The sequence below is a fragment of the Thamnophis sirtalis genome, unplaced genomic scaffold (assembly GCF_051295495.1).
Source record: "Thamnophis sirtalis isolate CommonGarterSnake01/CBP01778 unplaced genomic scaffold, rThaSir2_p1.2 scaffold_1, whole genome shotgun sequence".
In the NCBI taxonomy this organism is placed as follows: Eukaryota; Metazoa; Chordata; class Lepidosauria; order Squamata; family Natricidae; genus Thamnophis; species Thamnophis sirtalis.
The window spans coordinates 61,566,431-61,582,190 of NW_028261381.1; the positions used below are offsets into that span (position 1 = coordinate 61,566,431).

At 47.3% G+C, this 15,760-nt stretch overlaps 1 protein-coding gene across 1 annotated transcript in view; it reads right to left on the minus strand.

Annotated features, from left to right (window-relative positions):
* WNT6 (Wnt family member 6) overlaps positions 1–3,777 on the minus strand; it is a 69,246-nt gene extending 65,469 nt beyond the window's left edge. Inside the window, exon 1 of the mRNA XM_014056000.2 lies at positions 3,698–3,777. Coding sequence (XP_013911475.2) covers positions 3,698–3,762 — 65 coding nt within the window. The 5' untranslated portion in view covers positions 3,763–3,777. The remainder of the gene's footprint in view (positions 1–3,697) is intronic.
* Between the last annotated feature and the right edge of the window lie 11,983 nt (positions 3,778–15,760).

Sequence of the window (15,760 nt, forward strand, 5' to 3'; positions counted from 1 at the left end):
GCCCATATAGCTCACTTCCTCATTTTTTCAAGAATGCAAGAATTACCATAGAAAAGAAGAGTTGACTATAATGCATTGGACAATTCTGTAAAGGACACCAAACTATAATTCCAAATTCCAACCTCTTGCTCTGTAATCACTTTCTTAAGATGCAGGGTTCAGAAATATCACAGGATAGAGATCTCTATCCAAGTGATGTCATCACTGACTGATATAGGATGATATTGGCAATTCTATTTCTTTCTTCATCAAATTCTTCCAAGCATGGAATATGCCTAGATGCGTATTCACTACTTGGTGAGCAAATGTCAGGTCAGATCTCAATAAAGTAACATTTGGATATTTTATGCCAGGGTGCATCGTATTATTTATATTGACTATATTTGCCATTGTCAAACATTTTCATGCAAGTGAAAATATATCTTTTTGAAGCATTCACAGTCCTTGCTTTGACGTTTCAGCCCTCAACAGTTTGACCTCAGCAAATATAGCAAATTTACTAGTTATTCGTATATCAGCTTAAGAACACCATTTCTGGCACTGATCTCTATGGGATCCTACTGAGTAAATTCAGGTGAAAATCATCTATTATTCTTACTCTTTGACCAGTTATCAATCCATGAGAGCTGCTGGCCCCTCAATTCCCAGCGAAGTATTTGGAGGGGAAATGGGAAAGCAGCATAGATACAGAACCTACAATGGGAACCATCCATTGTCACAGACACAGTTTGACACATGGGGAAATGGTAGCTGACTTGAGATGCTCTTGAGGGGAGTGAAAGATGGAGGAAAGCATCTCTGGCAAAAGGCTTTTCAAAAGATGGGAGAGTTGAATAACCTACAGTCTTGGCAGGTGCCCTTAGCAGAGCTTCCTCCTTCTCCCTTCTGCTCATTTTTCAACCCTTTTCCTTGACTCCAACCTGTTCACATCCTGGGGGGAGGGGGCTCTGTGCATAGATGCTGATGGCTCCTTCTTCTCCCTCTTGAACTATTAACACCCTTGGAGAAGGAAAGTACAGTAGACAAACTGGCTGAAGTAGCACAGGGTCATATCACTCCTGAAGCTGTAAGAGGCTGATGGCCTCATTACTAGCATTGTTAGTTTCATATTGCATGAAGACCAGTTCCTTAAAGATTGATAAGATTACTTGCCCAAGTAAGTTGCTGCATGTACCACAGTTGTCCTCTAGAAAGTCAGTGGCCCCATCCTCCTTCCCCCATTCAGCAGTCTAAGAAGTTTCTTGGCATACTAAACTCAAACAAAATCTGTGCCTGAACTGGCAGGACCAGCGCTCAGATTCATCCAGGAGGACCTTGGCTCAGATCCAGGGGGTGACAGTGACCTTGGCATTTCTGTGGTGAATGTCAGCATTTCAAAGTCAAAGATTACACATTGAAACAATTTTGTCATTACACATCTGGGTTTCCCTGGCAGTGTATTGTTACACAAAACTCAGATTTTACATCTATATACATATAAGCAAGATTGTTTCTCCTCATTTCTCTCCCCGCAAAAATTGTTGAGGTTTTTCATTGGATATGGAAGAATTCACCTATTTTGCTAATCTATTATTTGCTTCATCGTAATGCTCACCAAACATCTTATGCTCAAATCATATTTTATACCCAGTACAGGCTGGGTTTACACCACAAACCAAATCACAGTGTGGAAAAACTGTGACATGGCACAGCATAAAGGGTGAATCAGGTTGATTTATTGACTTCCATTATGCGCAGGGAAGAAAATGCAGTTCTGGCTAGACACCACTACATGTGTAGTCAGCCCTTGATATCAAGATCACTCTCAGAGGTTAGCCATTAGCAAGCAGAGTTTCCCATGCTATGGCTTTAGTAAATAGAGTTGGTTCATTCTTCAGCTATCAGTCACTGAACATGGATTAATTGTAGCCATGCATGTCTGAATCAGCCCTGTCTGGGGCAAAGCCATGGATAAATCAGCTCAATATCTTTTGGATCAGTTATTAATTTATCCATGTGTTCCAAACCAAATTGATTGGAGATAACAGCATCCAAATTGAAATAAATAAAATATATTGACAAGATACCAAAAAACTGCAGGGGTTCTCAGGAAAAATTGTCTCTATCCATACAAGCTACTGTAAAATCTGCCTTGAATTCCAGATCAACCTGATAGTGATTTTGTACAGGATGATCAGTTGATAAAATCGTATAGTTCAGTTCCTACTTTGAACATTTTCAAGGGAGTTAAAGTTCCACTTGTCCTTCTGCGAAATTGGAATCTAGTCTTAAGGATGGGGGGGGGGGCTTCCTAAAGCTGACTGGAACAATCAACAGGTGGTTGAGATGACCTCCTCTGCTGGTCAGGACTAGCTGGGAAGAAGGCCATGAAAGGATTAACCACACACTTGATTCTGGGGGGTCGGGCAAGTGTGTGACAATGTTGAGACAAATCACCTTAACTAATGAATTAAGTTCTGGATGGCATGGAAGGAAGTTAGGCTGGAAAGCACTTGAAAGGGGATCAGGACAGGTTAGGTGAAATTCTTAATAGATTTAAATAGGTCATGTTTCGACAAATATCTAGGTTTCCAAAGCCTGGGTCTCAGCTACAGCTCTTTCTTGGCATGAACCCCCCCCCCCTTTCTCTGCTCTCTTGGGTTTGTGTCTCCCCCCCCCCCCGATTCTTCGATGAAATGCCCCATCATAAATGGGGCACACAGACGGGGTGCTATTGGAATCCTCTTGCGTTTTCCTTAGAGCCTGACTTTTTAAAAAAACTAAAAACTTAAAAGTTAACTTCTTAGCCAAAGAGGCCGAATAAAGACCGCCTGCTTCTCCAGACCCTTGGAGCTTTTCAACCAGGGGTTCGGTCGAGTCCCCCTCCTTTCTTTGCCTTCTGTAGGAATGTAGCCCGAGGACAGCTCAACGCTCGCCCGGCGTCGGCTCCCATCTGAGCAGGAGCGTCTGGCGTTTACCTTAAGATCCTCGAGGACCTGGGACGGGGTGGGGAAAGGGGAGCCAAGGTGCGGCAAATTTTATTATTTTTTTTTTTAATAATAATAAAAAAACCCGGAGGGCTTTTTCCCGGAGGATGAGCGACAGAAGGGAGATGCGTCCCGGGGTGATGAAAGAACACCTCGGAGATCCTTTCAGGAGCTACTCGCGGGGGTCGGTGGCACGTGGGAAGGGTTTTTAGCTTGCGACAGGCGTGCGCGCACGGGGGGCGCGCGCGCGCTCTTCGATTCTTAGAGGGTCTCTGTCCTCCCCGACCGTACAGCTGTCCTCACGCTTAGAGAGCCCTGGAGCGCAAGGGAGGTCGGCGGTGAAGCATAAGCCCTCTGGAGTGTGCAAGCGTCCCCCTTTGAAGCTGCCCCCCACCGGCTTTTCATTCCAGGCCGGCGGGGCGCGCTTGAGGCTGGAGAGAAGGTTGCTAAGTTGGTAAGAGCTTCTGGTTCCCCGAGTTTGTTGAAGCCCCTTCTCGCCTCCAGACCTTCCAACTCTCTAGAAGCTCTCCTTGACACCACCACCTCCCGCACGCGCACCCGCACAAACACGCGCGCGCACACACACACCCTCCCTTAAAAGGCACTCGGGGGTCTTCAAAACGTCCCTAAGTCCGTTGGTTTCCCCGAGCTCCGCGCCTGGAACTTCCCGAGAGCTTGGGACCTCCGTTCAGTCGTTCCCGGTCACTCTCTTCGCCTTCCCAGCTACTCACCACCAGAGTCCGATGATGTTGGCTGGGCAGAGCAAGATGAAGAAAAGCCCCAGCTGGGACAACATCCTGGCGGCGAAGAAACAACGAGGAGCGCCCGGATGATCCCGGCCGTTGGGGCGCCGATCACTTTCTCCAGCGCGGCGAGCCGGGCGCCCCGGAAGGCGCAGAGAGCGCGCACGCAGGGCAAAGCCGGCTTCCCTCGGCTGAGCGAGCGGGCTGCTCGCAAGCCCCGTCCCAACCGGAGGAGGAGGAGAGCCAGAGAGAGAGAGAGGGAGAGAGGGAGGGACGGCCGGCGAGGCTGCTTCCCCTTGACAGGCAAAGCGGAGCGCGGGGAGGGGACGGCGAAAGGCAGGGAGTGGGTGGGGAGGGGGCTGAGCGAGGGCCAAGCGGCGCATTCCGATCCGAGCGCACCGTGATCGCCATCTCTCGCCGGCCCAAGCAGGGGGAGTAGCCCAGATTTCCTCCGAGGAGGGGGGCCGCCTGGAGGAAAGGCAGAAGTTGGGTTCCCACCAGCCCCAAACCAGATCACCAAAAACAAACAAACAAACAAACAAACCAAACCAAACCAAACCAAACCAAACCCTGACTTCGCCGGCGTAAACGACTCGCCAGCCCTACCTCGCTTCCCAATCGGGTTTGTTGGATTCTTCCTGCTCGTCGGCGGTTTCCATCAGCGGGGCAGTTTCTTCCTTTCAGCACTGGGGCGTGGGACTCTTCCTAGTCGGATCTCCAAGGTCACCAACACCATTCTCAGTGCAGAGGCTGGAATAATCTTACACCCCTTTTTTAAACCGGTTTCATCTCTGTTCACAAAGGCCTCCTCCTTTCTGGCAGCAAGGGCTCCATTTTGAGTCTTCGTTGCTCCACCGCTTATCTTTAGCCTTCGATTCCCTTGTTTTTGAAGCCCTGTTTTTGAAGCTTTAGGTTCCGCCGAGGCGCTCCGGTTAAGCTATTTGTTTTAAGACTGGCAGGCGGGATGCGAAGCCTGCGCGCGCGCACCCTCAAAAATTAATCTGGGTAATCCCCCCCCCCAAAAAAAGTCATAGGCGTTTTCACCCAGAGCAAAGGAAAGTTTCCAACACAAACCCTTGGGACAATGTTAACGTCCTCACCCAGTTCAAATTGTTTAAAATGCAGTGATTAATAGCAGATGCAATTTGGTGCCTCCAAAATGTTGCAGGACTACAATTCCCCTCCTGCCTTCATCTGGTCGTTACGGCTGGGACTAATAGAGGCTGAAGTTCAGCATGTTGAATTCTAATATCCCGTATTCTATCCCCCCCCCTTTTATTTCATCTAATGTACAGCTAACCTAATGACCAAGGGAGTGTCAAGACAATAGATGTGCGCCTGTGGAATATTCAGCCTATTTCTGTCTGGGTGCCAAACTGACTTGGAAGATTGGTTTGTGCCAACAGTGGGTGGGGCCGCGTGCACACCCAGAGCCACTCTCATGCACACTCTACCATTCAGACCCACACAATTTGTCATTCGAGCACAAACACACACACACATTCCATTCAGAACCCCGCCTCCCCTCTCCTACATAGATATTAGTCACACGTGCTATACAGCCAGCGTTCACACAACACATTCAGTCAGGTCCGTTAAAGGTTTAGTCATTCCATTGGCCTCATACTTACAGAAAGCCTGGCGAGTATTAACACTGTTTTTATGTTCTTTTTTATTTTATTGGCATATTATCCAAATCAAATTCAGGGTGTTAATATGTTGCTCAAAGTACTGTATGATCCCAGGGGAAAAAATGGTGAATTCAGTACCTCCTATGCAGAGTACGCTGTGTGAATCATAGTCCAGATCTTCGCAGAACATCAGGGCGCCTTGCATTGCAAAGCAAACCGTGAGCCAATGCAGAAAGTGAGCTATGAGCCAAGTGGTTATTCACCTAAAAATCACCTGCTCAAGTCAGTGCCAGCTTCTATCTTGTATGGTAGATCAAATAGCATTTGTCTACATTAGTTGCTGCTGTATGAATAACCGATATAAATGATAGAGGAAGTGCTGTAACAATAGTATCCCCAAGCCCCCCCACCCCATGTTATCACTAGCCACATTTTAAAAAGAAAAAAATAAATTTCTGTATGTTCTGTTCTAATATGGTACACTGTTAGCACAGCTGGCATTAATTCAGATTCAGGAAAGTTCACCCAAATGCTGCATTTTTTGTAATTTGTCAGCTGCTTATTTAAAACTGGCCATCTGCCCACACAAGGCTACAATCCTGCCCATCCTTGCCTTGCTGACCAGTAGGTAGAGCTTTCTCCATGGATAGCTGGACAGGCTATCATTGCAGGACTTTGACACAATTCTTATTTAAGCCTTATGGGATGAGAGCTCAGGCTAAACCGTTTGTTCCCCGAATATCATTTTTGTAGTCCTGGAGGTTCTTGAATACACACGTGGCCGATGGCATGGTTTCACACCATTGGGAGAGGAGGTGGATGCACAAACACTGTTGCCATGTTCCCCTAGTTCTAACCTGCTGGAGCGCACCGGGGCTGACACTGCTTTTAGGAAGAGAATCCCTCCTCCTAGTTCCAAGAAAAGAAAATCCCTACCCAGTTCGATACAGCCACGCTCTGTGTATCAGTGACCATCCACAGCAGCCTTTGCCCACTCAAGAAATGTTAAGTGTGGCTCTCCTCGACCACGTAAATGCTGCCTGTTCCAGCTATAGAAGAAATCCGAGCATAGAAAATCCATGCAGAAAAGGGCATTGGGTACCCATTTCACGGAACCAGGAGGCAGCAAAGGGCCCAATTTAAAGTGACTCATTTGCCTAAATCTGTTTTGGAAGACAAACTAGCAGGAAAGCACCGAAGAGCGAAGTGCGCCAAATCCAAGTCCAGCGTAATCCCAGTTGGTAGCCTGCATATGCTTGTCAATCAACCCAACTGCATTTGCTCCTTTGAAACTGCCCCGCCTTGGCTGGCATAAAAAGCCAAGAAAACTATGTATATCCACAAGAGTCACAAGTAAGAAATCGTGCTTGGTGATTAAAAAAAAATTCTCATATAGAGGCCGGTTATTTTGTGGCGTTTTATCTCTTCTTGTTTTTTTTTACCTACTGCAACAGTTTCTATAAACAAGGCCATTTAAAAATACTTTCGTATGGAAACCACTCAACTTCCCCAAGTCCATCCACCCCACCCTACTCTTTTTCCTTTCTGGGCTTCCCCAGTACGAATCATGTAAGCATAGGCCCAACAAACCCCCTCCCCCAAACAAATAGAGGGGGGGTCTGCACACACACCCTCCCAGGGTGAAGTCCTAAGGAATTCCCGCCCCGCGCGGAGGAGAGCAGTCCTCTTCGACTCCTAGCGATACATAGATTTTCTCCGTGACGATCTATCCCTAACCTGTTCTCTGACCTTGCTCTTGGGAGCAAGAGGTCTCGCGGCAGCCCTTCAAACGCCCCCGCAGGGAGTCTCCCCCAGCCTCCCTCTCCCTCTCGCGCAGAGAAACAGAAAGAGACAGACAGACAGAGACAGACAGATAGACATACACACACAGAGAGAGATTCAGACAGAGAGAAAGAGACAGAGGCACACAGAGGGAGACAAAGACACACAGAGAGAGAGACAGGGAGAGACAGAGAGAAAGAGAGACAGAGAGAGACCAAGAGACACACAGACACAGAGAGACAGAGGCAGACAGAGAGGGACCAAGACACACACACAAACACACAGAGAGAGAGAGAGAGAGACAGAGACAGAGATAGAGACAGAGAGAAAGAGAGACAGAAACACACAGAGAGAAAGAGAGACAGACACACAAAGAGAGACCAACACACACATACAGAGGGAGAGAGAGAGAGGCACTGAGAGAGAGAGGGAAAGAAACAGACAGACAGAGAGAGAGACAGAGACAGAGACACAGAGACAGAGAGACAGAAAACACAGAGAAAGAGAAAGAGACAGAGACAGAGACACACAAAGAGAGAGACCAACACACACACACAGAGGCAGAGGCAGACAGAGAGACAGACAGAGAGGGGGGGCACTCAAGAGAAAGAGAAAAAGAAACACACACAGAGAGAGAGACAGAGACAGAGACACAGAGACAGAGACAGGGAGACAGAAAATACAGAGAGACAAAGAGAAAGAGACAGAGACACACAAAGGGAGAGACCAACACACACACACACACAGAAGCAGAGAGAGACAGAGAGACAGACAGAGAGAGGAGGGGCACCCAAGAGAAAGAGAGAAAAAGAAACACAGAGAGAGAGAGAGAGAGACAGAGGCAGAGACAGAGAGACAGGGGGAGGGAGAAAGAAAGGGAGGGGGAGATTCACCAGAGCGATCGCCAGTTTCCACTCCCGCACAGCCTACCACGCCCCCTCTCTCCTTTGAGCAGAGGGGCCACGGGACAGGTGAAACCCCTTTATCTGATTTTCTAACCGCCCAAAAATCCCTTTGATTTCCTTCGTCCCGGGGAGTTCAAAGCGGGAAGAAAACGAAACTCTGTTTGCCGCGGGAGCAGGTGCGTCCGATGGCAAATCCCCATTCATCATCGCTGCTGGCTGTGTTGGGCTGCTGGAGGGGGATGTGGCCGGCCAGCTGAGCCACCGCCGCGGAGCGAAAGTCTCTGTTTGCTGCCGGCCAGGCACGCCGCCGCATTTGCAAGCCCGGAGAGCCACCCACGCACCCACCCACGCACCCACCCACGCCTCGTCTCCAAAAGACTCGAGAAACTCCTCCTCTGTCTAAATTTGAAAAGTCCAGTCCTTTCTCCTGCTTGTGTGTGTGTGTGTCTGTCTGTCTGTCTGTCTGTGCACATGCTGCTTTTATTGGACCCGTTGGGTTGTGCAGAATTCATCCGTGGTCCCTACATCACACGGGTTAGATCGCTCTTGTCCCGTGACTAGACAGAAGCGAGGACATACTGAAGTGGAGAACTCGAATGGACGGGGAGCGGCTTGCCCAAGGACACCGGAGCAGAGGTGCTTACCACTATCTATCCAGGCAAAAATGCTTTGGGAACAAGGCGACACATAGAACCAACACCCCAGAGACTGGGGACTAGGGGGTGGCGCTTTAAAGCAGAAGGGCGTGACTTCCCAACAATTCTTTGTGAACTACGTGGGTTCTGGATTCGTTTCAAAGAAAAACCCTACAGATGTAGAGGGTGAGCAGTGCTCCAGCTAAGGTGACGCTTGTGCAGTCTTAAGTGAGGAGGCATCGCTTGTAAGCCATGCACACCATCCCCTGGTAGAAATCCATCTTTGCCCTCTAACTCCTTGCCCTTTGGGAATCTTATCTACAAAAGGAGCTGTTGGCACCAACAATCCCTGGACACTGGATGGATTGTTGCTCTGTTGTCTGCAAAACGGGCAACAGATTTGCCAGGCTGGATTAGAGGCAGCCACTTTAGTCCAGCATCCTCTCTCCCGCCTCCAAAAGAGTCCTTCCATGTTCCTGAAAGGTTTACAGATATACCAACTAGTAAAAATCCCTCTATCTCAGTGGTGGGATTCAATTTTTTTTACTACCGGTTCCATGGGCGTGGCTTTGTGGGTATGGCAGGGGAAAGATACTGTAAAATCTCCATCCTCTCCCCACTCCAGGGGAAGGATACTGCCAAATCTCCATTCCCACCCTGCTCCAGGGGAAGGTTACTGCTAAATCCCCATTTCCTCCCCATCAGCTGGGACTCAGGAGGCAGATAATAGATGGGGTGGGGCCAGTCAGAGGTGGTATTTACGGGTTCCAGTCAGAACCTGAATACCATCTCTGCTCTATCTCATTTCTCTCAACAAGTTAATGATACACACTTGTGTACATGGAAGTCCCATAATGCACTGATGGAGAAACTTTCATAAAATTGTGTGCTTGGGTAGACTCCAGGTTCATATGCTCCATTTTCACAGAACCCAAGATTTACCCTCGGAACTGTGTGCAAAACAAAGACTTAGGAATAAGCCAGTTACTTTCTGCAAATATTATTACAGTCAAAACTTCACAGTAAAGATTGTTGAAAATATGGTGTACGGTGTTCAGAGTCATTGGATATCAGTTGGGCCACAAATAAGATTTTTTTTAAATTGAGATTTGTTCAGTAAGAGGGCAAGCTATGGGGGAGGGGGAGAGAGAAAGAGAGCAGCATGGGTTTGTTTTGATTTACAATTACAGGATAAACATTTTGACTGTTCCATTGCACATCGTCCAAAAATGTACCAGCGGGATTCAATCTGTCTTCTGCCCAACCCTGATTTAATCTCTTTTTAAAGCCATCTAAGCCCAAAGCCATCCCTGTATTTTGTAATAAACAGGCTAAGCCAACCATAATGTACTTTGCTTGATTTTTGGCTTGGTGTACCATACATACCAAGTAGTTGGGGCTTATCACTTGTCACATTGTGGCAACCAAGCTAATTGTGGCTCATTCAACAAACCATATTTAGGCAAACCATGGCTTGGAAGGATGGGTTGATCTCAGTCAATTTGTCCTGAATTAACTGCCCATTTCATTGGGAAATTCAGAGCTCAGACATTTTGAAAGATTGCTTCAAACAATGATTAGCTTCTTAAAATAGGCTATTACTCACTGTACCATGTTTGTCATCCATTATAAAAGTGATATTAAACTGAAGCTGGTGCACTCAATTAACCTGCCTACCCTATCTTTTTCAAAGAATTTCACCTCATTTCCCTAGGAATCTTCATGTTGCCTTTGCTTTTGTGACATGGGAAGAACAATCATGATGATCTCGGAACTAATGCAGGAAGGTGTAGGTGATGCTCTGGTTTCCATGCAGTCCTTGGTTAGAGTAATTTGGGGCTGGTAGTTGTATTCTAAACAACTTCACCTGTTCTTTCTCTTGTCTCCCTAAACCAAGGCAGTTTATCACATAGAGATGGCTATATTCTCTTGGGATTATGGGAATTGTAGTTCAACATATTTCCAAAGCACCAGGTTGGGAAACCTTGTTGCTGAATCCATCATCTGTGCACTAGACAAGGTTTTTAAGAGTATTAATCACTATAGTAGGCAATTTTTGGTTTTTTTTAAAAAATGCAAGCAAGCATTCAGCTGACCTACCTAAGGGAGCAGTTAAAAATGACTTCCTCTGGCAATAGACAGCACAGAAAACCAGGAGGGGTGAAGAAGCTTAATTTATTTTAGCCACTTCCAAGATTTCCAGGGAGGTGGGTGGCCATAAGGAAATGTGCATCCAGACAGGCACCTAGGGGAGACATGATAGCAGTCTTCCAATATCTCAAGGGTTGCCACAAAGAAGAGGGAGTCAAGCTATTCTCCAAGGCACCTGAAGGCAGGGCAAGAAGCAATGGGTGGAAACTTATCAAGGAAAGAAGCAACCTAGAACTACGAAGAAATTTCCAGACAGTTAGAACAATTAATCATTGGAACGGCTTGCCTCTAGAAGTTGTGAAAGCCCCAACACTGGAAGTTTTTAAGAAGATGTTGGATATCCTTTTGTCTGAAGTGTTGTACCGTTTCCTGCCTAAAGCAGGGGGTTGGACTAGAAGACCTCCAAGGTCCCTTCCAACTCTATTCTATTCTATTCTGTTTGTTCTCATAACCGCTCCACAATTTAACAAATTCCCTCCGCATCAGAAGGTATGGCCAAGGCTACCAGAACAGAGGGCGGTTACTTCCAGTTACGCTTCGTCCCATCTTTTGTTTTCTTTAGGCAGAAGCGCGAAGGGCGATGAACCCCCAGGAGGCCAGTCTCAGGCTTCCACTTTGCGTGGAGCAGGAAGGCAGCAGGATTCCTCTTGAGTCGCGCTCCACTCCCGTCCCTCAAAATCTTGAGCGATTCTGGGAAAGTTCCCGGCGTCCGCCAGGAGGGCCAATGCGGTTTCATCACAGGACTGAAGCCCAGGCCAGAGCGGCGAAGCTTCTTTCAGCGGCTTGCCGGGCTCTGCTTGCCGGCGCACAGCGACCCCTGGCAGGAGGCAAACGAGGAGCGAGCATTTCGGGACAGCAGGGACGGACTTGGAAGAGGCCGAAGCCACCTGTCGCCAAACGCGCCTTCCCGCAGGCCCGGCGCCCTCTCCGTTGATCCCCCCGCACCCCCTCCGCATTCGGCCACCGCAGCCTCCGCCTCGACCCCCGACGCTCCGTCGACCAAGGGAGGGAACGGAAATGGACGATCCCGCTGCGTGTGGGGGGGGGGGGGGACCTCGCCTGTCTCCAGGACAAACAGCCGCCCGCTCAGCAGCCGCATATTTTCCCAGCGCTCCGCGGTGTCTTATATTTATCCCCGTCCGTCGGTGCTTGAAGGCCGGCGGGCTCAGCTCCTGCAGTGAGGTCATCGAGCCCTGTTTGTGACATCCCCATCGTCTCCATAGCAGCGGGCTGTGATGTCATCAACATGGGGTTGCGACCTCATGGCGGGAGAGGGGATGGTGTGGTTGCAACAACAAGAGCTGTTGCGCCCCAGAAGGTAGCAGGGAGCCATTAATCCTAGGAGGTTTTTTTGCTGTTGCTCCTGCTGCTGTTGAACAGGCTGTCCAGTACTGTAGTCTGGTGGAGACTACAGCAGAATTTGCCAGGACCTTCCCTTTCTGTCCACTCCTGCCCAGCCTTAGTAAAGAATGTAGGAATTGGGTCTGGAGGACTTCCATCAGCACACCTAGTCCCTGGGGTTGTGCGGCGCAAGTTCACCAGCTTGCCTTTCGTTAGCGGGCATAACTTCCTCCATGAAAACATAATTAAAGATACACTATATTGCCAAAAGTATTTGCTCATCCATCCAAATAATCAGAATCAGGTATTCCAGTCACTTCCATGGCCACAGGTGTATAAAATCAAGTACCTAGGCATGCAGACCGTTTTTGCAAACATTTGTGAAAGAATGGGTCGCTCTCAGGAGCTCAGTGAATTCCAGCGTGGAACTGTGAAAGGATGCCACCTGTACAACACATCCAGTCGTGAAATTTCCTTGCTCCTAAATATTCCACAGTCAACTGTCAGCTGTGGAAGTGTTTGGGAATGACAGCAACTCAGCCACGAAGTGGTAGGCCACATAAACTCATCCAACATCAGTGTGTGACATCACAAATGAGCTTCTGGAAGAATGGTCAAAAATTCCCATAAACACACTCCTAAACCTTGTGGACAGCCTTCCCAGAAGAGTTGAAGCTGTTATAGCTGCAAAGGGTGGACCGATGTCATAATCCCTATGGATTAGGAATGGGATGTCACTTACAGTAAGTTCATATGTGAGTAAAGGCAGGTGAGTGAATACTTTTGGCAATATAGTGTAAATTGGTTGTGTCTTGTCAGCACTCCAGTCAAGGTGTTGGGGCAGCATGGTTACTAGACTTCCCCGTGGCCCTGCATTTGGTACTACACTGTTGTTAGGGAGAACCAGTTGTGGAGACAATATTGCTATTCTGGCCTCAGGCAGTATAGATCCAGACCAGTATATTTCCAAGCCTTTTGTGGGAGATGATATCAGGAAGAGCCTGGAAGGATTCCCGTTGGAATAAGATTTTGCACAGATCCAGAGCTCTGATATGGGGGTCAGCCTATTTTCCAAGGCACCTGAAGGCCAGACAAGGAATAATGGATGGAAACTGACCAAAGAGAGATTCAACCTAGAAAGAAGGATACATTTCCTGACTGTGAGAACAATCAACCAGTGGAACAGCATGCCTTTGGAGGTTGTGGGAGCTTCGTCACTAGATGCTTTCAAGGAGAGGAATCTGAATAGGAAGTATCTCTGAAAAGATGACCCGGCAGGGCACAGGCCATCTAGTGTATTAAAAAAAACTGACCTCAGAGAGCACCTATGTTTTCATACAGTTGCCATAGATGGCATTCTTATCTTTCTCTCCCAGCTATGATGCAAATTCTGTAAGAGAAGATATGTAGCTCAGGGTTGAACTGTGGACCCCTCCCCCCCAGGCTCTCTAAGTTTAGTTAAGTGCTTCCAAAACACTTTGATTAGAAGTACAGGTAGTCCTTGACTTACGACCACAATTTTGAGCCCAAATTTCCATTGCTAAACAAGTTTGTTATGTGAGTTACGCCCCAGTTTATGACCTTTCTTGCCCCAGCTGTTAAGTGAATCACTGCAGTGGTTAGGTTAGTAACCCGATTGTTAAGTGAATCTGGCTTCCTCATTGACTTTGCTTGTCAGAAGGTTGCAAATGGCGATCGTATGACCACATGGGACACTGCAGTTGTCATAAACACATGCCAATTGCCACGTGACCATGGGGATGCCACAACGGTCGTTAAGTGTGAAAAATGGTTATAAGTCACAGTGCTGTGGTAACCGGTTATTAAACAAATGGTTGTAAGTTGAGGACTATCTGTAACAAAACCTAGTTCCTCACCAATAAGGGGCAGCTGTAGTTGGATTCCCTGCCCAGAGACTAGCCCAGGGGTCAGCAAACTTAAACCCTTAAAGAGCCATTTGGAGCCATTTCCCACAGAAATGAAAACACAGGGAGCCACAAAGGTCCTAACCAGAAGCCCCCTATTCAATTCTGGAGCTGACCGGAAGTTCAGTTCCCCCACCATAGAGTCTCCTCCTAGCGCGGCGTACTTTTTCCTCTACCTGTCATAACCAAAAGCCCTATCAATTTTGGAGACAACTGGAAAACCCTCCCCTTGCCATAGAGTCTTCTCCTGGCCCACTGTGCTTCTCTTCCCCCCCCACCCCACCAGAAGCTCCTCTCAAAATTGTGGCGCCGACCAGTGATGGAGCCACAGCAGAGGGAGGAAAGAGCCACATGCGGCTCCAGAACCGCAGTTTGCTGACCCCTGGACTAGCCAGTACATGTAGCATGAACAATGAGGTGGTCACTTCTCCCACAACTGGCTACCTCTAACTCTGCGGAATTTTTTGTATCAAGAATAATAACGGTATGATTATTCTGTGCATCTTGCTTATCTACTTCTCTGCCACTGCACACTTTCCTTAAAAGGGGGGCATTGATCACAGGAACAGAGGATGAGACAGCCTCCCTCAGCAGAACTTGGAAACTAATAAAAGGCAACAAATCACCATGCATTTTTTTTTTAAAGAATGACTGCCAGGAACACTATTTGGATTTCCCCTTTCAAGTACCAAAAATAACTTGTAAGACAAAGCATGAATTAATGGGTACCTTATAAGCTTTTAGAACTGGCCCACGCTCGTACATTTATCTTTTCTCCCTTAAACAACAGCCTTCCTGCATAACTTATTTGTATTTTCAGTTATTTCAGTGCCCTTCTTATAGCTCACAACAGTTCCCTTTCGCCTTTTAAGTGCCATATGGAACTAAGCTGAGAACAGGCCTGCTAGTTTTCATAACGTGGAATGCTTAAAATAAAACCCATATTAGACTGTTCAAAACATTTCATGTACATAATCTTCCAGTAATCCCTGCTGGAACACGGCAGGGTTGGGAAATGTTCTTTGTCCCCACCAGTGGGCTTTGTTCTGAGGTAAAAATGAGAACTCTTTGTTTAACAGGACCTAAGGAACATTATTCAGCAGAGGCAAGATTTTTGAATTGGGTTTTTAAATTTATTTATAGCACAGGCATCATACCATGGTCAAAGTACCTGACAGGGTTGGATGATCTGAGAAAATACAGGTAGTCCTCAACTTACGATCACAATTGAGCCCAACATTTATGTTGTTAAGTGAGACATTTGTTGAGTGAATTTTGCTGCATTTTGGAACTTGCCTTGGTTGTTAAGTGAATCACTGCAATTGCTAAAGTTAGTGACATGTTGTTAAGTGAATCTGACCTCCCCGTTGACTTTGCTTATCAGAAGTTTGCAAAAGGTGATCAACCATCATAAATATGAGTCGGTTGTCTGAATTTTGATCCCACGACCATGGGGATGCTGCAGAAATCATGTGAAAAACAGTCATGTCCTTTTTTTCACTGCCATTGTAACGTTGAATGGTGGTCACTAAATGAACTGTTGTAAGTCAAAGACTACCTGTACTGGCCTGTTACACTAGTTTGTATTTGTGCAATACAGGTAGTCCCTCACTTATGATCATAACTGAACTCAAAATTTGGATTGCTAAGCAGGGCAATTGTTAAGTGAGTTTTGCTCCAT